We start from the raw sequence: 25,373 nt of genomic DNA on the forward strand, positions 1-25,373 counted from the left end.
AGATAGAGAAATTTTAAATAAGAAAGCAAGGAGCAAAGGGAATCAGGCAAATCATTGCTGCCCTATTATGGGAGAAATAAAGTTGGCAGATTCCAAACTGAATCTTGCAACAAAGCACAGGAGATATTTTACACTCTTCAGTGTTTGAAAGGCTTTTTTGTAATCCAGTTGACTGCAATAGCAGTGCTACTTAATTTGCATTTCTGTCTCTTAAATTCAGAAGATTGCAAAAAGCATGAAAATGAAGGACAGTGTCCCCTGAAAGGATAAATGCCTTTTACTCTTCTGCTCTATATTGCACTGGATCAGAATTGTATTAATGGCCTCCTATGGGGTGTTACACCTAACAATTTTATTTCCCACTTTTAAAATATCATTTTGGAGATAGAGAAGGATGGCAGCAATGAGAAACTATACTTTTCTTAAACATTTTTTTCAATACCTTTAAAAATGTAATAAGGTTCAACTTTCCATGTCAAACCCCCAAAAATAATTGGGAAAAGAATGTTGATGGTTTTTCCTGGACTTTTATATTCTTAATCTTGAATAGTCATCACCTTTGAAAAGCTCTAAGACATGGAAAGCTCTCTGAAAAACATCTGGCTTGTTATTAAATTAGGTATAATTTATGAACAAAAATAATACAAAGCTACTCCCTTTTTATTTTTTTAAGATAAAGCAAGAGTTGTTGTTTTTTCCGGGAACTGAAATTGATGCTTTTGCCTAAATGGTCATCACATTTGTAGGTTTGAAGTTGTTTTACTGCTTTAGCAGCTGTGTGGCAAGTTTTCTAGCAGACAATGGTGATGGGAGGGGGCTCAGTTGCATCTGGTTTCTCTTTGTGGAATGCCTGAAAAGTTGATATTCAGTGGTTTTCTTGAGAAAGCATTTCATGTGTAGAAAAGAAACTTTTTTAGTACCTAAATTAGCTTGCTGTGATTCAGATGCATACGTTTTTGTTTTCTTGGCTTAAAAAGAAAGAAAAAAAAAAGAAGAAAGAAGAGTAAAGAAAACCCTAAAACCACATAGCAGAGATAACCCTTTGACCTCCGGCTCTGGGGGAAGATTTACAGTACTTGCGGAGCCTCACTTCACATGCCTGCCTGAAAAGCACCCCAAATAAAGTAAGGCCCCTGTGGAGATGGAGAAAATAAGCAGGATAAGGAAGTTCCATTATTTCAAGCGGCTATGTTTTTTACTAGTCTATAAAGTGAAATACCAATTGTGATGTGTTTCTAGTCTTAAGTTTGTGTCACTTTAAGTCTGGGCTCTGATGTTAGAGTAGTTAGTCAGGATGCCCTGGGCAAAGCATCCTTCTCTGTCTTTCTTAGCAAACATCCCTTCCAGCCAGCTCTCTCAAATTAAATGTCCACGTGAAATACCTTTTCTTTAGGGAAAGCAAAACAACAGAAATTAAAAACAAAAACAGGCACTATCAAAATACCAATTGTTTATCTCTTTATATGTCAAGTTTTTCTTCAGATACAAAATATGAAAAGTACATGAGAACAAAATTAGGTTCATATTTGTCTTCCGAAGAAGACTTTTTAATTTGGTTCCAAATGACAATTCAGATTAAGACATCTGAAGAAGCTTTACAATTTAATGACGGTCACGTCTATACTGATAATATTTATTTAACTAATAGCTTTACACTGAATATTTAGCTTTATGAAAATCTCTCCTAAAATATCTCAGTGTTCTCTACAGCACTTTGTATTTACATTTTGAAGTTTATTAAATTGATTTCACTGTTTTATTCTCTGCTTCCTTTCTACATGAGCTGATAAAACCTCATTAAAATGATAGCAAATAAAAGCAGTGTTTCCTTGGTATCAGGAAGGTGCTCATAGTTATTGATCAGCTCTTGATTGTTGAATAGGCCAGAACTTTCAATTGGTATTTTTATGACTGAAGGAAAAACTTCAGTAAATTTTTTATTTTCCTAGTTTTAAGAATCTGTAAGAATAATAAAATGCTTGACATGACTTACAAACAGTAATTTTCTAACATAAGGGAAAACCTTTTTGTAGGAAATTAAATCAATACTGTCCATTAATCACAGTGCATGTCAACTCTCAAACCACTCTGGAAGTTTCTGGTGAATGTAAAGAACCTTTAGATGTGTGAGGTCCTTAAAGATCTAAGTAGGTTAAAAAAAGGACTTTTTTTTTTAAATGCCACATTAGCACATGAAAGCAACTTCAAGGAGGATAGAAAAAAAGCATTTGCTGTATTGCACTAATTATACTTGTGAGTCATGCTTTGTTTTTTGTTTTAAGGCTTGTTCTTTAAAAACTTAGTTAATGCAAATGAAGTTTTAAGCTTTGTACTAATTACTCCATGGGGTTGAAGGAGCTGCAAGACAGGCCATTTATTGCCAGAGGAAAATATTTTTTTATATTAGCCTTTAAAAATATTTGGTATGTTTGTTTTACAATGTACATAACAGGACAGTCACACAAGTACATGTTATCTATAATAATAAAAGCATAATATGCTAATTAGACCAGATGTCCTTCCTGGTGACCTTCCAGACGAAGCCTGGGCTGCGAGGGAAGCCGGTGCCAGCAGCCGACTCTTGCACGAATTTCGTGCATCGGGCTTCTACTAAGTAAATAAAGGTATATGTGCTGAGTATGCAGGCTAGAAAAACTTTATTAATAGAGGATGAAGTAAAACAGTTTGGACACCACTATTCTAAAATAGAGAATCGGGTATTTCTAACTATGGCAGTTATGAAGCTTTACAGTCCAGAAAAGGAAATGAACATTAATCAGATCATCTCATAAATTATAATTACAAACTTTAATAAGTGCTGGCATGGAGTTATAAGGCCATGTTATAGGGGACACTTTATAGTTTAAAGGTAGGGGATCAGCGTAGGATTCTCTGAGAAACTGATGTTGAATTAGCCAAGATAGCTGACTCCATTGGCACTCACCTTGGTTTGTCATAGAAGATGGAGCAGTTGCCTCAGCTGAAGGTTAAAATGACATCAACTTTCTCAGCCTCCCAGGATGTTAACAATAACTTTTGAAACCTGTCTAGACAGTAGGCAGCACATTTGGCATGATTATTCGTCTTCCCTGGTAGATTGTGTCAATGCATCTAGCTAGTCATTATTTCAAATTTACATATCTTCTGCTTCCTTCTAAGGAAGATTTGGACTAACAATACAGAAACACAAAATTCAACAAAATATAAAACAAATAGGTGGTATAAGGCCCAATGTTGGTAAGGGTTTGGGATTTAAGAACACTCATGCCGATAGAGTTTAAATTGATACACAACTCTACTAGGGATAACTGGGCAACACCCCAAGGGGAGGCAGGGCAGCTATAACATGCATACTCCTTTACCTAGAAATTCCATTATAGACACCTATCATGAGAAAATAATAAGGAACATACACAAGCATGTAACCGTAAGGATGTTCACTGTAGTGTACAGAGTCACTTGTAATTTTGAAAAACTGGAGAAAACCCAAAAACTCAACTACAGAGGTTTAATAAAATAAACTTTGGTGATCCATACAATTTGAATAAATGTGGACATTGAAAGGAATGTTTTAGAAGAATATTAAATAACATGAATAGTTGTTCGCAGTATGTTAAGTGAAAAAAAGCAGGCTATGCCCCGGCCAGGTGGCTCAGTTGATTGGAGCATATGTTTCTCTCTCACATCACTATTTCTCACTCTCTCCCTTCCTCTCTGTCTAAACTCATTAAACATATCCTCGGGTGAGAATTAAAATAAAAAGAAAAAGGAAAAAAGATTATAAAATACAAAAAATACTGAGTAGGTGTGCAAATGGACAGGGAAGGGCATGAAAACCACAACAACAACAACATACAACCCAATGTTCACAGTGCTTATCTCTGGGTGCTGGTATTAAGGATATTTTATTTTATTTGTCTACGTTTTACAAATTTTCTATAATAAACATATATTCTATCACAATGAGAAGAAACAGTAAAGTATTTTTAATTGGATATGCCTAAATGAAGAAGTTGGTTCAAAGATAAAGATGGGAAAGTCAATGAAAGTAGGATTATGGATTCTTTGTTGTATAAGGTTCTGTACAATTGCTTAGGAACGCCTAGCTGTTCACTTCCTTGCAGCCAGAGAAAACTACAAACATTGTTAGCTATGGGGCACAGGACAGTTTAATTATTAGAAGAAGATTGTAATATAATAATTAAATTCTTGAAATACAGTACCTCCAGAAAAATTCTATATGCTCAAATTGTTGGAGATTCTCTGTGAATCTATGTATTGAAAATCCATACTAACTTATGCTTGACAACGACTTAAGATAATAAGGAAAGAAGATTCCTGTGGTTTCTAGGGTCATTTAACAAGTTACAGGGTTTTGGATGACCTAGAGATATTAGTGAAGGAAACAATTAAAATAGTTTTTGAACTTTCACCTTCCTCCATCTGGATGGCCAAGTATGATGATTTTTAGTGTTTCCTTTTCTTGAACACCCTCCATCCTACTCTTTTCATAAAATGACCTTTGGTTTCAGAATAGAAATTGTGGCAGATGGGCCTTAATTTTGACCCTACAGAACCATAGAAGCTACAAATGAGGAATGATTTTATAGTGATTATGCTCATGGTTAAAACAATAGCGCTTTTAAAATAACAGTGAATATAAGAAACTTTAATTCTTCTGTTGAATATTTTATCAAGAAATCCTTTTGGTTTCACTCTATGTACTCACATTATTTGAGATTCCCCATCACATGTGTGAAAAACCATTTTAAGATATTTTTAATACTTTTCAGTACCCCAATGATCATAAGTGCCTTTCAATACCTGAAAGATTTAAGGTTTATATAGAATTTGAATAGATTGTTTGTAGCCAATTAACATGGCAACGACCTGCACCCTTCAGCTACTTCTATCAAAAAACTCCCAGAATTCTCTTATCTGCTAACACTAAAATTGATTTCAGAGTGACACATTCAGCAGAGTTTCAATAAATTCTGGTAACATGGTGCTTCTTGTGCGTTCTAAAGGGGCATAAATAAATACCACAATCATGCTTTACTTCTGTGATTGATGAAGCCGATATTTCATCAGCTTGCCTTTCCCACTTGAGGAGAAATTTAAGATTGGCTTCAAGCTGTCTACCTGCATCTTTCCCATCTCGCAAGCATGCTTTTCACTGCTGAGGACCGAGATTTGGAGGAATGGTTATCAAACCACAGATGTTTTTGCAATGAAACTGTGCACCTCTGACCAAGTCACCGTGGTTCAGGAGATGATAGATGGTATTTTCATGTTGCCTCGCAAAAGGGTCAAAATGGCATGGTGAGCCCATGACAGTGAGATGGAGAAATGTTAGTCCTGGAAGGAAATTTATTTCATGGCTTCAGGGGAAGTTTGGCTGTCATGAATAGGCTCTCTCTGTCAGTCTATAAAAATATTGTTTGTAAGGCAATGATGTATGTCAGACAGACAGTGTTAGCAGACAGAGCAGCTACTTAAACAAATGCTAAGCCAAGTACAGTAGCATAAGTCAAGTATTTTGGGTGCTTTTAGGGTAAGGATTGCTCTTGAAAGGAATATCAACATAGCCAAAGGAATTTATTTCACTTTCTTAAGTAAACAACATTTGTAAATTCTATAGCCTCTTTATTGTTCTAGGAGACTGTACCACCCACCTCTATTCTAACACTTACTTGTTTTATAATTATAAATTCTTAAAATCAGAAATCGCTTCATTTTATTCACTTTTAATTCATTCAGGAACATATGTGTGGACCACACTCAGTACTGTTCACATGAAGCCATCATACATTTTTAGGACAGTGAAGGCCGCTCTCTTTTGGAGTCTCCCTTTCTTCCTCCCACCCTCAAGGAGATACCAATGCTCACTCTCACTTGGCATGATTCCATTCGCTGATGGTGTTGGGGGAGAGACTCAGCGGCAGTGTTCACTCATCTTATGGGTGGACCAGCGAGGGGCCTTTCTTCCCTGGGGATTCACAAAGGGAAAGAATTGTCACAGGAAAAACCAAAAACTGTTTGTGGGGGCCTCCAATATCGCTTTCAGATTTGTTCCTCAGTGTTTGAAATTAAATCAGATTCATTCATGGCAGTGTTCAAGTAGACATCTTCAACCCCAGGTATTTTTGTGCCCAGACAGCCTCAAGTAATGCATTTGTCAAAAATGAAAAATAGTTTTTAAAAGAAGTCCTAAAAGCCTGATAGATATATAGAAATGTAAGCTCATGGTTAAAAGAGAAATAACATGATCAGAATACTACTGAACATGGTGCGATTGGGAAAGCTTTATGCTTCCGGATTTTATAAAACAATCCATTTAGCAGATGTTAAAATAGAGATTATCAATAGGGCATACTTATTTTGGCAACTGACTCACATGTCACTTACAAAGAAAGTTCATCTAAATTATCCTAAACTTAGTAGGAGAGGGGATGTTTTTACTGGGAGTGAGAGAGGTTGTTTGTCTTAAGGCCCTTCAGGGGGGCAGAACAAAAGGGACTGAGTCATTTCAGGTTTAGACAAATAACCCTACCATGAGCTTTGAGAGAGTTGCTGTGCAGAAAACAGGGAAAATTGGGCGGGAGAGGGATTGCCCACTCCATCTGCCATTCTGTCTATTTTACACTCAAATAGTCTACATTATCACAGAACAAATTTATAACATGGTGCCATAGTGATCATTAACAATACTGCCTTAAAAAGTTGTAAGGCAAATAGTAAAAAACGCTTACGATTCACAATCCCTTAGAAAAATTCAATTTCTAAGCAAAAGGAGAATGAATTTTAATCTAAGTTTAAGTAAAATTTACATTCTTTCGGCTAAAAAAAACCCACAACCCTCTGTATTTAAGTCAGCATGTGAGTACATTCACGTAAGGCATAATTATTTTAACCATGATGGATTAACTTTTTTCATTCTAACATTAGTCTGATGATACAAGACAAAGAATCCCCTTTTAGGAAAGACCTGCTCCCCCAATCTTATTACTGTTTAGGGGGGAGAAACACAGCAGGTCTTCCAACATTTGGATAACTTGAAGGCAGGTGACGTTTAAGTGTGACTTGTGTTTTCGGTACTGTGCTTTAAACACGGCTTTTTAAAGCGGAGCGTTTTGCTCCGCTTGCCTTTCCCACCCATCCCCCTCAGCGTTTTTCCTGCTCCTCTGCCGCTGGACCAGACTTGGGCTGGCCCCAGATTTGTGTCAGAGGCCGTGACCCAGGTGTCACAGCCGTCCTCACTGCCGGTCTCTCCTCTGAATCATTATATGGGGGTATTGTGTTAGGGGGACCGGCTTGGGGGCAGTGCAGTCACCCCGGCTAGCCCGGACCAAGGAGCTCTTCAGTTGGACTGCAGGGGAACAATAGGCCTGAAAAGACTCACACAAAACCTTGTGGCACAAAAGATTTTATTAAAAATGGACATTTGGCCAGAGACACTAGGTAGCATCCTTCAGCATTTCATATTCTCACTTACTCGGAGCATTCCACACTTGAACATTTTCAGACTTCACGGATGGTGACCTTATAACAGCAAATTTTCAGGTTGCTCCTTACCTTTGCATGTGTACTCTAATTTATTAACTGTTTTTAATGCTGTGAAACTATAATGTGACACTAATAAAAGCAAAGCCTTTCTATAGCAGTATTTTAAGTAAATAATTCAAAGTAGTGCATAGTAATTTTTAAGGTAATGCTTCGTGTTTTCTTAAGACATTGTATTAAGCCCCTCCAGCATGCTCCTTGTCTGTGTACTAAGCAAGTGGCAGGGACTGACCTAAAGTAGGCGGGATTGCTTTATCTTCTTTTGGTCCTGGGCGGATTGGTTTTGCCACCACCTGAGAAGTTTCCGTAGAAGGATGGAAAATAGAGGTTAAGAAGTCCTCCCCAGATTTGAATTTTAGAAATATCAAAGATGGAGCGACTCCTGAGGGGTAAAGGTTTCTCATGGTCCTGACCTCAGTTTCCTCTTAATTTTACCTCCCCTGACCTGTCCACTCTGGAGCCTCACCAACAAGCAGCAGCTGGAGGAGACCAAGGCCTGCTGTTCATGACTCCAGTGTTGTCTCTTATTATTATTGGTCCACAGCTAAACACTTTGCAAAAAAATGTTTCCTACTATGCGTTTTCCAGAAAAACAAACGTCTAGATATGTTAGTATTACAACAAAGAAGTCACAAAATTGGAATTGATGCCCATCAGTTTTACTGTCTGAGTTCATTTCCAATCAGAACATTTGGTCTTCCTAGTGTTTGGGGGGAGGTTTGGAGTGGGGTGTGGGTACTTCCTACTAAATGAGCCTATTAGTTTTACCTTGTACAGCTTGAAGTGTAAGGGCAGAACAATGATCAAAACCTGATAGGACTGGAATTCTTAAATGTCTTCTCCTTAAAATAAAATTAACTTATTCCGTAATGTTTACACCTTTGATTATTCTGACTGCTCTACTGTGTATTTGATTACCTTTCCATGTACATTAATATCACACGCTTATTCAGGGCCTACAACCTGGCATCTTTCAGTCATAACCTAAAACCTGGTAGCGCGCCAAAAAAGGGGTTTATATCACAAAGCCCCTCGGCAGGAGAGGATGCCATTCTTTAGTAGTATCCTCTTAATTTACACACGTTCTAACATGTTGTGATATTTGTTTTTTCAAACGTTAGTGATTATATGGCCCTGACTTATACAATAGGCCTAGAAACATAGAATTGGAGCTGAAGGCCAAGAAAAATAAGTTAAAAAAAACTACTACTCTTATATTGTAGACGATATAATTGATACTCACAAGGATGGTTTTGAAGCATCAAAAAAATTTCAGTTAATTCCAGCATTCTAAAGAACCAGGGAAGTTTAAAATACATTTTTTGGATATTTTACAGTGTGGGGCAAAAGTAGGATTACAGTTGTTGGTGTGGAAAATAATTCAATAACTAATTAATTATACGAGAATAAACTGTATTTAGCATACAACCCTAAACCTACTTTTGCTCCAGCCTGTATATAGAAAAATGATCCTTAAAGGAAAGCTAGTTTAGTTATGTAGCAGTATCCTTATCTATAAAATAAAGATAATCATATTTTATAGGGTTGTAGTAAGGATTATTTAAGATAGTACATATAAAGTACATACTAGCTGATGGCATATAAAAGATAATACATTTTCCCCAACTACTTTATTAACAAAGAAATTCATATTTATTGTAGAACACATGGAAATACAGGAAGCAACATAACTAAAACTTCTAGCAGATAGAGATAGAGACCACTGTTAACGTCTAGGTACATATCAGAAGATAATTCATTTTCATTCCCCTTTATAGCCCTTTCTCCAATGACCCAGAACCTCGTTGCCCCTCCATGTTTTCCGCCTCCCCCAGCCCTGCTAATGAATTTACTCTGTTAAAGGACCTAGATACCAGATGTCATTCTTACCCTTGGTGATTTCTCTGCTATATTGGACATTGTCAACCAATCTCCTCTTGGCTTCCATGAGATTTTCACCTTCCTGGGTCTCCTCATGACTCTTTCCCCTCTCAGCTCCAGGTTTGGAGTCCCTGCTGTCCTTTCCCTCCCTTGACACCCCTCCTCCATGGGTGACTGCTGAGTGTGCCTCTCCATCCTAACTGCTGGCTCCATGCAGCACTTTTTTTGTTGTTGTTAATCCTCACCCAAGAAGATTTTTTCCATTGGTTTTAAGAGAGAGAGGGAATGAGGGAGAGGGGGTGGGGGGGGAGAGAGAGAGAGATGCATTGATGTGAAATACATTGGTCAGTTGCCTCCCCCACATGTCCCAACCAGGGCCAGGGATTGAACCTGCAACCCAGGTATGTGCCCTTAATCGGAATTGGGGAACCCATGACCCTTCTGTGGGCCAGCCGACACTCTAACCACTTAGCACACTGGCCACGGTAATGCAGCCTTTTTAATCACCCACTGGTCAGCTCCACTTGAATGTTCTCCCGGCATCTCTGACTCAACATGGCATTGGCTCTCCCAAGCATATCCTCTTCCAGTTCTGCTGGTAACTTGGGAGCTTTCTTCTCATCAATCCCTTCTCTCCACCGTTCCATTTAGTCAGCTGTCTTCTGAATGTATGTAATACAATCTGCAGTGCCTAGCCCTGACTCTCAAAACTCTCTGTGATCTGCCCCCAGTCTAACTTTTCTATGTGACCCTCACTCCTGTACCCTTTAGGGAACTCTTCCCTGTTACTCATCCCTGATCCAGGTGTTCCTGGCCCTGAGCCTTTGCTTATACTCTTCTCCTGGCCTCGATCTCTTCTTTTCCATGCTTGCCATAAGGTCAAATTCTGCTCTAATGCACTTTTTTGAAGCCCTGCTCAACCCCCAAACTAATAATCATTCCCTCTTTTTTAATTCCCTTAAGGAGATATATATATATATACTAGAGGCCCGGTGCACAAAAATTGGTGCACTTGGGGGGGGTCCCTCAGCCCGGCCAGTGCCCTCTCGCAGTCTGGGACCCCTCGGGAGATAACGACCTGCTGGCTTAGGCCTGCTCCTGGGTGGCAGAGGGCAGGCCCAATCCCTAGGTGCAGCCCCTGGTCAGGCTCAGAGCAGGGCCGATTGGGGAGTTGGGGCACCGCCCCCTGTCATGCACAGAGCAGGGCGGATTGGGAGGTTGTGATGCCACCCGCAGTCACGCTCAGGGTAGGGCCAATTGGGGGGTTGGGGCACCATCCCCTGTCACACTCAAGGCAGGGTCGATGGGGAGGTTGCGGCGCCACCCGCTGTCACGCACAGAGCAGGGCCAATCGGGGTTGGGGAGCTGCCCCCTGTCATGCACAGACCAGGGCCCATCAGGGGGGTTGGGGCTCCGTATCCTGTCACACACAGAGCAGGGCCCATCAGGGGGTTGGGGAGCTCCCCCTGTCATTCACAGAGTAGGGCCGATAGGGGAGTTGGGACACCGCCCCCTGTCACACACACAGCAGGGCAGATCAGGGGGTTGGGGCACCACCCTCTATCACCCACAGAGCAAGGCCGATCAGGGGGTTGGGGCGCCGCCACTCTCACACTCAGGGCAGGGCCGATGGGGAGGTTATGGCTCTACCCCATTACACACAGAGCAGGGCCCGTGGGGTGGGGGTTGGGGCGCCGCCTTCTATCACCCACAGAGCAGGGCCAATGTGAGGGGGTTGGGGCGCTGCCCCCTGTAACAGAGCAGGGCTGATCACCGGGTTGGGGCGCTGCACCCTGTCACACACAGAGCTGCAGGGTGATCATGGGGTTGGGGAGCTCCCTCCTATCAGGCACAGAGCAGGGCTGATCAGGGGGTTGGGGCGCCTTCCCCTGTCACAAACAGAGCAGGGCGGATAGGGAGGTTGTGGCCCCGCCCCCTGTCACACACAGAGCCACAGGGCGATCAGGGGGTTTTGGCGCTGCCCCCTGTCACACTGATCCCGGTGACGGTGCTGGGAGGCCTCTCGGCTCCGCTGATCCCGGCGCTGGGAGGCATATTACCCTTTTACTATATAGGATAGAGGCCTGGTGCACGGGTGGGGGCCGGCTGGTTTGCCCTGAAGGGTGTCCTGGATCAGGGTGGGGGTCCCCACTGGGGTGCCTGGCCAGCCTGGGTGAGGGGATGATGGCTGTTTGTAGCTGGTCACACACCCTTCAGGGTGGGGGTCCCCACTGGAGTGCCTGGCCAGTCTGGGTGAGGGGCTGAAGGCTGTTTTCAGGCTGGCAAGTGACTGAAGCTCCCAACCGCTCCTTTTTTTCTTTTTCTTTTTTATTCTGGGCCAGCTTTAGCTTTGAGGCTTGGCTCCAGCTCTGAGGCCTCCGCTGCTGAAAGCAGGTTTCTGGCCTTTGTTTACCTTCTGTATTTGAAACAATGTTGCGATCCTGCTGGCTGAAGCCCGACAGACTAAAGCAGGTTTCTGGGGTTTTGTTTAGCTTCTATATTTGTAACATAGTTGCTTAGAGTTGCAGCTCAAAGGCCGGCAGTGGCAGGCGGGGAACATTGGAGTCCTCTGTCACTGAAGCAAGCAAGCCTCATGTTCACTTTAAGCTGCCTGGCTGCCGGCCGCTATCTTGGCTGGCAGTTAATTTGCATATCACCCTGATTAGCCAATGGGAAGGGTAGCGGTCGTATGCTAATTACCATGTTTCTCTTTTATTAGATAGGATTTCAGAGAGGAAAGGAGAGGGGGAGAGAGAGAGAAACTTCAGTGATGGGAGAGAATCATTGATCGGCTGCCTCCTGCACACCCCCTACTAGGGATCAAACCTGCAACCCAGGCATGTGCCTTGACCGGGAATCGAACTGTGACCTCTTGGTCCACAGGTCTACGCTCAACCACTGAGCCACACCCACTGGGCTCCCTTGGAGTTTTAGCAAATCTCCTCCCATCTTGCATGGTACTTGTACCTTTGTCTTCACTTCCCCAATACACTGTTACCTAAACAAATTTGAGAACAACTGGGATTTTTCAACTTCCTAATCTTAAAGATGAGGAAACTGAGTTCTAGGAGAGGCCCAGTTTGCAGCCACATGACTACTAAATCCAAGATTAAAATCCAAAGCCCCTCATTCTCAAACCACTTCCCTCCTCTACACTTACGTATTTAGCACTAAAACGTTTCTACCAGTTGCTAGATGTTTTTTCTAAGCACTTTACAAATACAAATCCGTTTAGTTCCCATTTAATAGATGAGGAAACTCAATTCAAACCTAGGTAGTCTGGTTCCAGAGTCTATGCTTGAATCACTGCACCAGCCTATCCTTCTATGTGAGAGGGAGCCGGGATTAGGAGTCATGGGATGCTAAGCGTATTTTACATCGTTACTATTGATATTTATCTCAGCATATTGTTTTTTATCAGTATGTCATTATTAATGATGTTGTTATACATGGACACTCCTTTCATCAGATTGTGAATTTATTTCCTCTTCCCAGCAGCCTTATTATATTCATTTTCTAGGTCATTTTAACCAAGGTACACAGAGAGAAAATAACGTCCCCAAGTTGCACAGTAATGACCAGGCTAGAATTGTAATCCAGGAAGTCTGGGTCTGACAGCTCAGCCCTCAATCACTGTGCTAGACTGTCTCTTTGCTTCTTAGTAGCACTGACTCATTAGAAGTTCAGAATTCTTACCTGTTTGTCTCAGCATCCTCCTTTGTAAAGGTCAGGGGACAAAAACGCTACCTAGCTCACAGGGTTTTTTAAGTTCATTTGACAAACACTGAGCCAAGGGAGCCCTTCTCCCTTTTCACTGCTTTGCATTTCATGAAGTCTTTCATTTGAAGAAATTTAAGCAATATCTGTATTTCATGTGGACCTGTTTTGAATTGCTCATTCATCAGTTTCAGCTGGCGTATGAATAGCTCCCACCTTCACAGCTAAACGAGTGGGGCCATCACACCCTTCAGAGAGGCACACAGATGCCACCTAGTGATGGAGAGCAGAAACACAAGTTATTCCTGTAAAACACTGGACGCTGTGGGGTTTTTGTTATCTTGTGGTCTTTAGGAACAAGTTGCAATGAAAAATGGGGATGTTTACTAACAGAGTTTTTAGTAGGTTACTTATGTTAAAAATGCAGCTAATATACTTTTATTGTTGAGTCATAAAATTTTAGAATGGAATTAGGTTCTTGAAACGCATCTTTAAAAAATATTGGCATTACAGGGAGTCTCATTTTCTTGATCTGTTCTGAGTTGTAGTTGCTGAGAATAATAAAAACCTAATTGTTAAAACTGGATATAATTAACAGTGAATTAATTTGTTGTTTCCATCTGCTTGCTGCTTCTAATGCTAGTCCTCAAACTCTTCCATATTTCCCATTTATGAAATGATTCTTTCATTAGGGAAGAAACCTATTAGGATTTTCCAAAGCATTTATCATCAGGTTGTTTCTTTGTTAGCAGATGAGGAATTATTGGATTAATATGGAAGATGTGGGTGAAGGTGGATTTGACACTGAGAGGATTATACATCATGTGACATGGTCGCTCAAACAGCAAGCTCTTAATGGTCATAAACAAACAGCACGTTGTCATACATGTATGTCAGACGCTTGAGTGCCTTGCCTGCTCCATGCACTAGGGAACATTAATGAGGACAGGGAGTAGTTAGAACTCAGCTTCAGTGTGTGCTCATTGTTAATTTGCTGATAGTCTGGATCCTAGACCCTGTGTGTCTGAACAAACATGTTTGCTATTCATTTGACTTCGCAAAGACTATTCCCAAATTTAAGTGCACCATATTTTTTATAGTACGTTCTACGTTCTCCCAGGCAGCTTTACTCACATAATAACAACAATAATATTGTGTGTACTAATTATAGGCACTGTAAAACGTACTTAATAGGCATGATTTAATTTAATACTTTGAAAATCCCTCTAAGGGATTATATCTGTTTTCCAAAGGCAAATAAATGAGGTTAAGGAAACTTAAGAAACTTGTTCAAGGTTATGCAGTTAGTAAATAACACAGAGTATTCATTTACCAGTCTGTCTCCTTTGGAAGACTGAAATTAAAAGCAAGGGCTATGTCTTTCTAATCCTTGAGTCTTTCATACAGTGCCTGATTTTTGTTGTTGTTAGTTCTCAGCGGAGGATATTTTTTCCATTGATTTTTTTGAGAGAGTAGAAGGAAGGGAGAGAGACACAGAGAGAGAAACATTGATGAGAGAGAGACACATCAATTGGTTGCCTCCCACAAGCGTCCCAACCAGGGCTGGGGACCGTGCCTGCAACCGGAGTAGAAGTACTTGCCTGGAATCAAACCCGAGACCTTTTAGTCCTCGGGCTGACGCTCTTATCCACTGAGCCAAACTGGCGAGGGTCAGTCCCGGGTTTTTAGGAGTCAACTGATAATTGTTTATTTATACCTTGAACTCTTTCTTGACCAACCAGACTTCTGGCTCTGATTCCTTCCTATATGAAACAAACTCAAGAAGAAGAGCTAGTGGTGACAGTGAATCAGAAAGCACAGAAGTGAGGCAAGTCCTGCAGCCAGTGGAGTAAAGATAAAGTGTAGAGCTATTCCAATGCTTCAAGAAGGAGATCCTCATAGTTTGGCCAAAGGTTGACTCCTTAATAAAGAAAGTTAATTTGGCTGGGACCACGATTTTGTTAGCTTAAGCTGACACTCCATAGGAATGAAAACATTTAGAGTCTGATTTCTGTTAAATTAATTTGAACTTTCTTTCTTGACCCTTCATCTTTATATATTACTAAACCTTTAAGCAACTTTAACCATAGATCCAAACGCTATGTGAGCTATCAGCGCTGGGATCGTTAAGAGTTAGCCCTGTTGAGGAGTGATTTTAATACCCCTTATTTTAAGTTTTGAAGAATCTGGGACCAAGTTTCTCCTCTCTGTCTCTTCCTCCTCCTTCCCTTGCTTAGCTTTGAGAAGGCCTGCATTGTTCTTTGTGGCTGCTCTTCCTGACTCTGCTGTTTTCCCCCTAAACCACATCGCCCAACTCTGCTGAGTCTCCGTAACCAAGCACCACATATGTGGTGTGGTGACACTTAACTCAAGAAGAGCTTGTAACAGACCGTGGGAACGGGTTCCTGTGGCACTGCAGGGTTGATCCTGGGTCTCTGCTTTGTCCCCCATGCATTAGAGGGTCTTTGCAGAACTGCAGAGTTTAAGGATTAGTGCTGCGTAAGCTGAGGCACATTGTGTGTGCATTTAACTTTATTTAATATATTGTTCCTAAGCTAGTTTTTTTTTACTCTGTGAGACCATTAATTGGTTAACTGTGTAGCTATTCTCTGTTTTCTTTCTTGGTTAATGAGTCTTACGCCTGATAATGCTCATCTCAACATTATTTGAGGGCCCTGGCCGCTGAGCCCCCTCTTCAATTTACAGACAGTACGTGAAATCAAATTTTTAACGAAGTGGTGAACCAGAATAAGCCAGGTTGTGCCTGGGTCTCTGGAGTAACAAACCAAAATGACATAATGACTAGATTTTGAGATTGGAGTCATAAGCTTTAAAACCTAACAGGAGCACATGGCAAATGCACGTGGCCCACTCCTCAGCTCGCCCAACCTGCACTTTTTATTTTTCAAAACAAGAATCTTTGTAGAGCATGAAGAAGGGATCCATGTGAGTAAATGTGAGTGGGTTTTCCCTCCAAATTATGTTTTCCACATAGTATGCCCTATTTATTTTTCCCCACTAAAATCATTTCCAAAATTATCCTGGTTCTTGTCTTCCCTTTTGTGTGTGGATAGAAATGAATCGGGGGCACCTCCAGGTGCTCCATTCGCCTGCGCATTGGTTTACGTTTTCCTGACCTCCTGTAAGTGAGCAGGGGGGCAGCCCATCACTGGAGAGGGTTCTGATGGGCCACGTGTACGAGTTCCAGACGGGCATCCGGGTGTGCTCCTCCTCACAGTGCTGAGTGGGAAATAGCCAGGTGGTGAGGGTCTTAAGGGAGCACCTCTGTCTCTCGTCTCTGCTTCTGCCTGACCATTAAAAAAATAGGTTAATTCTGGGTTTTAAATTTAGTGTAAGCAGTTCATTTTTTAAAGAGGAAGAAGGGAAAACTTGAAGAATCCATTTTAGGGTTAAAAAAATATTCCAGAGAAGTATTCCTGAAGTGTTGATAGATTGCACCGTAGAAAAAGGAGTAATCTCTCCAACTGTCCTCATCAACCCTTATCAAAATCAGCTTTCCATGAGCGAGGGCTGTATCCGTGTCCAGCTCCCTGAGGCTGTGAGCTACTTTGGGTAATTCTGTCTCATCCTTCCTTTTCTGTATCTGCTGTCTTCCTGACATAAGACCTCACTCACACTCAGGAAGCTTCCCTAAAGATACTCTTCTGAGCACAGACAGAATGAAGAAATGTTTTGAAGACGGCACTGTGACTTTATAAAGAGCGAGGTTGCAAAGAGCCTGTTGAATTCCATTTGTCCCCGTTCAGAGGGAGTATTTGTAAAACTGAACTCGGGATTCAGCTAACTGGTGAGTTCAGCAACATGGTAGGAGGAAAGAAAGAAAAAAGCAGCCCTGGCTGATGTGGCTAAGTGGTGAGAGCACTGGCCCACACAGCAAAGGGTCACTGGTTTGATCCCCTGTCAAGGGCATGTACCTGGGTTGCAGGTTAGATCCCCAGCCCGGGTTGGGGTGCCTGCAGGAGGCAACCTATTGATGCTCACACTCACTGATCTTTCCCTCCCTCCCTCCCTCCCTTCCTCCTTTCAACTGTCTCTAAAAATCAATGTGAAAAAATACCCTCAGGGGAGGATTAACAACAACAGAAAGAAAAAAAGCAGATTCAAATTAAGTAGCCTTTAATCTGAACTGAAATCTTGTGGATCTTAGAATTTCAGTGCCAAATGTTCATTTGAGTGATGAAATCCAAGTATGTTTCTATGTTCTCCAGTAATCATTTTATGAAATATTTGAAAATATTTCAATTTTGAAAGTCATTATAATGAGACAAACCTGCAGTGACAGGACCCATGTATTTGTGTAAACTTAAAGGCCCTGTACTGTTATATCCACAAGGTCTTGGTTCAACTTTGTATGACATTAGACGCACTACTTAATACATTTTTACCACAGTTTTTAATAAATGGGAATAACATATCTTACAGGGTTTTGTGATACTTAAGATAATGTATATGAGAAACATTTCCTATAGTCAGAAGTAATTAATCTTCCTACTTTTTTATCTAGAAAGAACAGAAATTTTCTAAGTTGTATAAATTTTTTGTGCTTTTAATTTTATCAAAACAAATAGAAATAAATATTTTTGTTTTAGGAAAAACCTTTAAATGGAATTTAATATTAAATGTTAGAATATGTTAATCAATTTCTAAAATATTTATACAAACTCTTAAATTACCTAGAAGAATTTAATAAACTTCACATTTGATTTTTTTTTTAATGTTTGAATTCACTCTAGAATTATCTTTTTTTTAATTCTAAATCCTTTTCCACATTGGCTATATCTATTAAAGATTACTGTTTTTCTGCTTCTGGGTACTATACCAAAAGGCAATGAAATCCGTATCTTTTAAAAGTGATAGTGATTTCAGAAAGGAAGGGAGAGGGAGAGAGAGAGAGAAACATCAGTGATGAGAGAGAATTATTGATACGCTGCCTCCTGCATGTCCCACACTGGGGATCCATCCTGCAAACGTGGGCACATACCCTGGCCGGGAATCTAACTGCGACCTTCTGGCTCATAGGTCAATCATCAACCACTGAGCTGCAGGCCAAGCTGAAATCTGTATCTTGAAGATATTGACACCCCATATGTTCATTGCAGCATTATTCACAATAGACAAGACATGGAAACAACCTAAATGTCTGTCAACTGGTGAATGGATAAAGAAAATGCGCGCACACACACACACAAACTACATATAGGAATATTATTGAACCTTAAAAAGAATGAAATCTTGCTTTTTGCAATTAACCTAGAGAACATTATGCTAAGTAAAGTAATTCAAACACAGAAAGACAATTACTGTGTGATCTCACTTACATATGGGATCTAATATAGTTGAACTTACAGAAACAGAGTAGAAAGATGGGTACCAGGGTTGGAAGGTGGAGGAAATGGGATGAGATAATCAAAGGATACAAAGTTTCAGTTACAAAAAAAATTGTTTTTGAGATCTAATTTATAGCATAGGGACTATAATTATAAATATTCTATTGTCTACTTAAAATTTGCTAACAGTGTAGGTATTAAGTGTTTTCCCCGCATATACATGAGATGATGGATGTTAATTAGCTTGATTACAGTGATTATTTCACAGTGTATATGTGTATTGAACATCAAACTGTACACCTTAAAGTATTTGACTTTTATTTGTCAACTATACCTCCATAAAGCTAGGGAAAAAAAGACATTTCTGAATAATATTTATTTTTAACGTAAGCAAGCATTCTGTAGTTATAAATGGTTATACTTAAATTTATTGATATAATTAAACTTCTTGTATATTTTCTAAAGTATATCATTTAAATGTTATAATCATTTATTTCTCAGAAGCCAGATGATTTTTTTTTTTTTAATATGCATGGGATGGACTTTGGTTTTCAGATTGTGATAGTTAATGAATACCAGTAGAGGGAGCTCCAACTCATCTTTCTTGGTGAATTTAGCTCTCAACTTGAAAATGTAGGTTTGTGAAAAGGTCATGCTTAGAAATAAATAACACATGGTTCTAAAGATTTTCAAACGTGCTAAAGGATGACAGTTGTCATTCTACTTAGCCTTGAGGGGGGAAACATCTGACTTTGATTTTCATGCTTTTAATAAACTTACCGTCAAATAACTAAATAAAAATGCTTGTATAGTGTAACTTTCTATAAGTGATTCATCACCCAAACAACATCTTTTAAATCTATCTCAGTTGAGGAGGAGGAGGAAGAGTAGTGTTAGTAATGTTATTGTTTGAAGTGAGACTAAGCAAAGTAAAATTTAAAATAATTGGTAGATAGTCACAAAAGTAATGACATACTAAGGTGAATTGCTGAGTCATCGTATAGGATAGGGAGAGAGAAAATTTCATTTTACTTAGAACTGGTATTCATTCAGAAGATTTAAAAACCAAAATGTAGAAAGACTCTATAACCTTTGTTTGCATCTAGATGGCTAGACCGAATTATTAACCTGTTGGTTTCTTCATAGACCCCAGAAGAAAATACCACGTGAGGCTGCTGGCTTACAACAACATAGAAGATGGTTATCAGGCAGACCAGACAGTCAGCACCCCAGGATGTGTGTGTAAGTAAGAGTTACGGTAGCTGGTTTCACTGTGTATGGCTCACGCCTTCTCCTCTCTGCCTTGAAGTGTCAGTCTCGTTACTGCTTGGAAGCCTTCATGGTGGGATCACTTTATATCCTCCATGGCGCCTAAGATAGTATCTTGAACAAGTACCTGCTCAGTAAATATTTAAGTGATCTGTATCTAATTATAAGAGCCTGTTTTACTTTTGCATGCAAAAGACTGTAAGAAACTTGGAAAAATTACCCTGAATACCTACATATACTGAACTTTCTTTTATCTGCTCCAACCTTGAGGCTAATTATTTCCTTCCAGTTGCTGTTCAGTTTTATTGCTACTAAGAGCTGTTTGATTTTATTGCCACTAAAGTGGGTGTCTGTCGAGTTTTAAGTCCACCGCTGGCTTTCTGAATGCCTTTGGCTGGTAGCTTGACTTCTCCGTGCTTCTGTTTTACAATCGAAGTACTGATAATATTTAATTCCTCATCTAACTCCTGGAAGAGTTGGTCAGATTTGAGTAATAGACCACTACAAACCTCTCGAGGAAGAAAGACCTAAAAAGGCAACTTACTGGGTGGGGTGTAACGATGTGACCATTTACCACTTCCTACCATCAATGTTATGCCGTGAGGTGAATTAACATTGTCTTTTTCAATAGCTGTTCGTGATCGCATGGTTCCTCCTCCACCACCACCCCACCATCTCTATGCAAAGGCTAACACCTCATCTTCCATCTTCCTGCACTGGAGGAGGCCTGCATTCACCACGGCACAAATAATTAACTACACCATTCGCTGTAACCCTGTCGGCCTGCAGAATGCTTCTTTGGTTCTATACCTTCAAACGTATGTAGCTTCTGTTAATGGTTGTTTTCTTTGCTCCCGTCCTCATTCATACTTCCTGCCATCTTGGGCTAGCTTGAGCTTCAGCTGTGAGCATTTGTCTCGGGACTTATCTGACTTATTAAAATGCCTGGGGATTTTGCACCTTTACCATATTCAGTTCTGAAACTGCATTTTTTTACATTTACTCTCTGGAAATGATTTTTGTTTGTTTGTTTCCCCAGTCTCATGCAAAAAGATTAGGCAAGAAGCTATTTTTCCTTTACTTTCATAAGGCGAAAGAAAAGCATGTTGAAAAGAAAAACAAAAGATCATCTTCATGTTGGCGTCAAAAAATAAAGCTAGTTATTCTCTTTTCTAGGTTATAGATAAAAAGATGCCTATCATTATAATTTGAAAGTATACTTTGACTTCCAACATTTCAGAGGAAATCCCTTTGTATTAGGATACTTGTAGGCAACTTGTATGGCAATTTATAGGCTTATTTTTATAGGATAATACCAAATGTGGTATATAATAGTTAAATCAGATTGCTCTTTGAGTGTAAAAAAATGTTAGTATGCTCTTCCTACCTGTATTGATTGGCAGCACTGGCAGTCTTTGAGAAACAACGTGCTAACAGCATTAACTTCATTGCTCATTATCATAGATCAGAAACTCACATGTTGGTTCAAGGTCTAGAGCCAAACACCAAATATGAATTTGCTGTCCGATTGCATGTGGATCAGCTTTCCAGTCCCTGGAGCCCTGTCGTCTACCATTCTACACTCCCAGAAGGTAAAGAAGGCAGCTCCCTTGTGGGTTTATCTAAATGTGCAAAAAAAAAGTGTGAAAAATATGTATGTCACTTTGAAGAGGATGCTCCCCTGGTTGTTACCTACCAATTGATATGGATGTATTTGTTTTGTTTTTTAACCTTTATTAAATTTAATTTTCCCCTCTCAGCATATGTATTCCACAAGTGAATGGGCTTGAATCAAGTGTGCTGTGCAAGGCTGCACTGAAATAATTTTAAATGTGAATAAGTGAATAGTGTATGTGTTAGGAGCCCACTATATCAATATGTACGTAGCTTGATACTGTGCTCAGTGCATAGATATGATAACCTGATTGAGCAACAATTTTATAGCTTAGCTGTCATTCTAGCTAAGATATTTTATGCCTCCAAAACTTGCATTCCTTTTCTGTAGATTGAGGTTGAAGGACTAGATGATCTGTGAGGGCCCCTATTTTAATTATGCCGAAAGAAAGCAAAGGGAATTTATTTCAGTGAGCAAGGGTTTCTTTGCTATAGTCTTGACAATATTTTACATGCTATATAATGCCAAAACCCAGCTCTTCACACTTTTAGCTTATATTAAAAATTGGGTCAATTAAAATCCTAAGATTTCACTACTTTTCACAGATATAAATCATTAGTGTAAAGCCTTCTCTTTAGACTCACTGATGCACAATGTTTTGGGGGATAACTGAATGTTTCTAGTCTCAGAAGTATTTTCTTCAGTGGCTTCCTAGACCATTTGAATATATATCCTATACATTTAAATAAGAAATGTAGTTTAGATTCAGTACTTGATGGAGTAAGACAATATCTAATGAGCAAGTGCTGCTGGTGGGACTATAAACATGTCAAGGGTGACAAAACATGTCAACAGCCCTAAACATGCTTACAACCTCTGACTTAGTAATTCCCCACCCAGCAACCTACTATCTTCTTTATATTTTTTAAATGTTTTGAACGTTATAAAATAAAATTAGCTTTCAGAGGAAGAAGAAAAATAGCATTGTACTAGTATCAGCAATAATCGGTAAGAGCTGTGGTTTTCAGATGTTTTTATAGTAGTTTCTAGTTTTTCAGACTTTTCCCTATGCCTGTCATTCTAGTAGCCAGGTGTGTGTGTGTGTGTGTGTGTGTGTGTGTGTGTGTGTGTGTGTGTGTGTGTGTGACCATTTCATCCTAGTAACACCAGATTTTCTGCACGTGTGCACAGCACCAGCAGGCCCGCCAGTTGGAGTAAAAGTGACGCTGATAGAGGATGACACTGCTCTGGTTTCTTGGAAACCCCCCGACGGCCCAGAGACGGTTGTGACGCGCTATACTATCTTATATGCGTCGAGGAAGGCCTGGATTGCGGGAGAGTGGCAGGTCCTGCACCGAGAAGGTAACTGTGAACGTAAATTGTACCAAAGAGAATGAAAAGCAAGGTTATTAATGATAAGGAAACAAGAGAAAGAGGGATCTAGAGTTTGTTTTGAATTTACGTTTATGGAGCAACAAATTATTAAGGATTTTGGTTTTACTCAGAGCACTGGGAAGCCACCAGCATATTTGAAGCATGAGCGTGTGATTCGCATCTCAGAGATCACTCTATTGTGAATAGAGGAGGTTTGGTTGAAGAGCAGGAGGCAAGAATAATTAATACAAGAGACTAGGAAGCAATTGTAATGGTCCAGGAAAGAGATTATAAGTCTGGATTAGGGTGGGTAAGGCTTGGGAAAGGAGAGAATGGTTGAAAAACATGAAGGAGGTAAAATCAGCAGGACTTGGTAGCTTAAGGAGGGAGGGAGAGGGGCAAGGGAGGGAAGACTGACATAGGTAATTATTAGATTTCTAGTAGTGGTGTACCTTGCACTGAAGTAGCCAACACTGAAAGAGGACCTGGTTTAAGGGCGAAGACTTTTGTACAGCTACTAAAATGGTCCACTTGCGAATAAATGAACCCATATGGATATTAGGGTCCACCGGCAAAAGCTGGTTAGGGCTTACAACGAACACTGGATTTAATTTTTTTCTTTTTATTTCTTTCTTTCTTAATACTAATATGTTTTTGTTTATTTCAGAGAGGAAGAGAGAGGGAGAGCGAGATAGAAACATCAATGATGAGAGAGACTCATAGATTGGCTGCCCCCTGCACGCCCCACACTGGGGATCGAGCCCGAAACCTGGCATGTGCTCTGACCAGGAATTGAACCATGACCTCCTGGTTCGTGCATGGGTCAGTGATCAACCATTGAGCAACACCAGCTGGGCTGAATTTAAGTTTTTTAACATCAATTATTTTTAGCTGAGTAATACTGAATTCTGAAACTCTTAACATTCTTACTGCATGCTTTTATCATTACATTCTTTTAAAACTTCTGAATCTTTCATTTGAACAAGTCCTACATGCCAGTTTTTAGGTGGACTATAGCATAAATAGTAAAACTTCATTATTTTGGCATTTTCTTAATTCAGATGTGCATGCTGAGAAAAGAACAGCTTGCCAAGCAGTGAAAAGCTTAAGGATTTCAAGAAGAAACTTCGTTGAACCTCCACATATTCTAAACACTTTATAGCACTAGGCACTTCCGCATACATTTTACCTGTTAAGGGAATATTTACCCAATTAAGAGAATAAATTTCAAAGACAACTATGTGGATGTAATAAACTCTATGCAATTGTAAAATAAACAAATGATAAATTTAGCTGGAGTTTTGATAGTTGTATAATCATATTTTTCATTGAGCAGAAGCCCCACTAAGGAATGACTTCCTAGTTACTGAAGAGATGTGAAAGTAACACGTACTTGCTAGCAATACAGCTTTATATTTGTATCAGTTATTATCTGTTGCTACCTAACAAGCCACTCTAAAACTTAGCCCCTTTACCTCCTCCCAGTTCTGTGAGTCAGCAGTTTGGACTGGGATCAGCTGGGCAGTTCTGTTGGTCTCTCCTCAGGTCACTCATGAGGCTGTAAATCATCTCCAGTTTCAGTGTGGGCAGCTTAAAAGCAGCAAGAGCGAGTTCTACCACCAGGACAAGAGGGAGGAAGCCCATGTACAAAGCTTTGCACGCCTCTGCTTGCATCCCATTTGCTCATGTGCCCTGGGAAATCACGTAGGCAAGCCCAGAGTTAGTGAGGCAGAGGACTGCCCACAGGTGTGGATAGGTGGACGTATAATTGATTGGTGGGCTGTGACTCTTACAGTCTACCATAAATTCTTAAAATGTATAATTCACATTTACTTTATTATTTCCAAAAAGACTTACCAATACAACATTTAGCCAAAGGACTAATCTGATTTAATAAGATATTTTATAAGTATTAGTAAAGAATTTTAATCACATGAGCACATACTTCTTTTAGCTCTTCATTTGTACCTGCCTAAAAAGAAACAACATTTTATTTTGGTAAAGGTGAAGGAAAAGATGGGGTGGGGGGGGGGCGCGAAGAAGAATATGAATATCTCTTTCCTATATGACTATTCATCTTCTATACATATTGTGTTTATGTATATTTACACATATAACTAACCACATATTTATTGCCAGGTGGAATAAGATTTTTTTTCATCAGTTAAAATGTTTTTTAAATGTTCCTGATGACCATATGAAATTTGTGACTAAAATTGTACATGCTACAATGGTTGAACAGAAATGTGATATGAAAGGATGCTTGTGTGTAATTTAAAAGATCAGAAATTAGCCCTAACCGGTTTGGCTCAGTGGATAGAGCGTCGGCCTGTGGATTCAAGGGTTCCAGGTTCGATTCCGGTCAAGGGCATGTACCTTGGTTGCGGGCACATCCCCAGTGGGGAGTGTGCAGGAGGCAGCTGATCGATGTTTCTCTCTCATCGATGTTTCTAGCTCTCTATTCCTCCCTCTCCCTTCCTCTCTGTAAAAAATTAATAAAATATATTTTTAAAAAATTAAAAAAAATAAAAGATCAGAAATTAAAGCCTTTACACAGAACACACTAATTATTTTTAAATCTCTAAAAGGCACCATAGGAAATCATG

General features: G+C 39.9%; 1 protein-coding gene across 1 annotated transcript in view; it reads left to right on the top strand.

The window, feature by feature from the left end:
• Window positions 1–25,373, top strand: part of PRTG (protogenin) — a 129,731-nt gene that overhangs the window by 94,719 nt on the left and 9,639 nt on the right. Inside the window, exons 12-15 of the mRNA XM_059670402.1 lie at window positions 19,656–19,751; window positions 20,410–20,596; window positions 21,243–21,370; window positions 22,585–22,755. Of these exons, the coding sequence (XP_059526385.1) occupies window positions 19,656–19,751; window positions 20,410–20,596; window positions 21,243–21,370; window positions 22,585–22,755 (582 nt within the window). The remainder of the gene's footprint in view (window positions 1–19,655; window positions 19,752–20,409; window positions 20,597–21,242; window positions 21,371–22,584; window positions 22,756–25,373) is intronic.

Source organism: Myotis daubentonii, chromosome 1, assembly GCF_963259705.1.
Source record: "Myotis daubentonii chromosome 1, mMyoDau2.1, whole genome shotgun sequence".
Lineage (NCBI taxonomy): Eukaryota > Metazoa > Chordata > Mammalia > Chiroptera > Vespertilionidae > Myotis > Myotis daubentonii.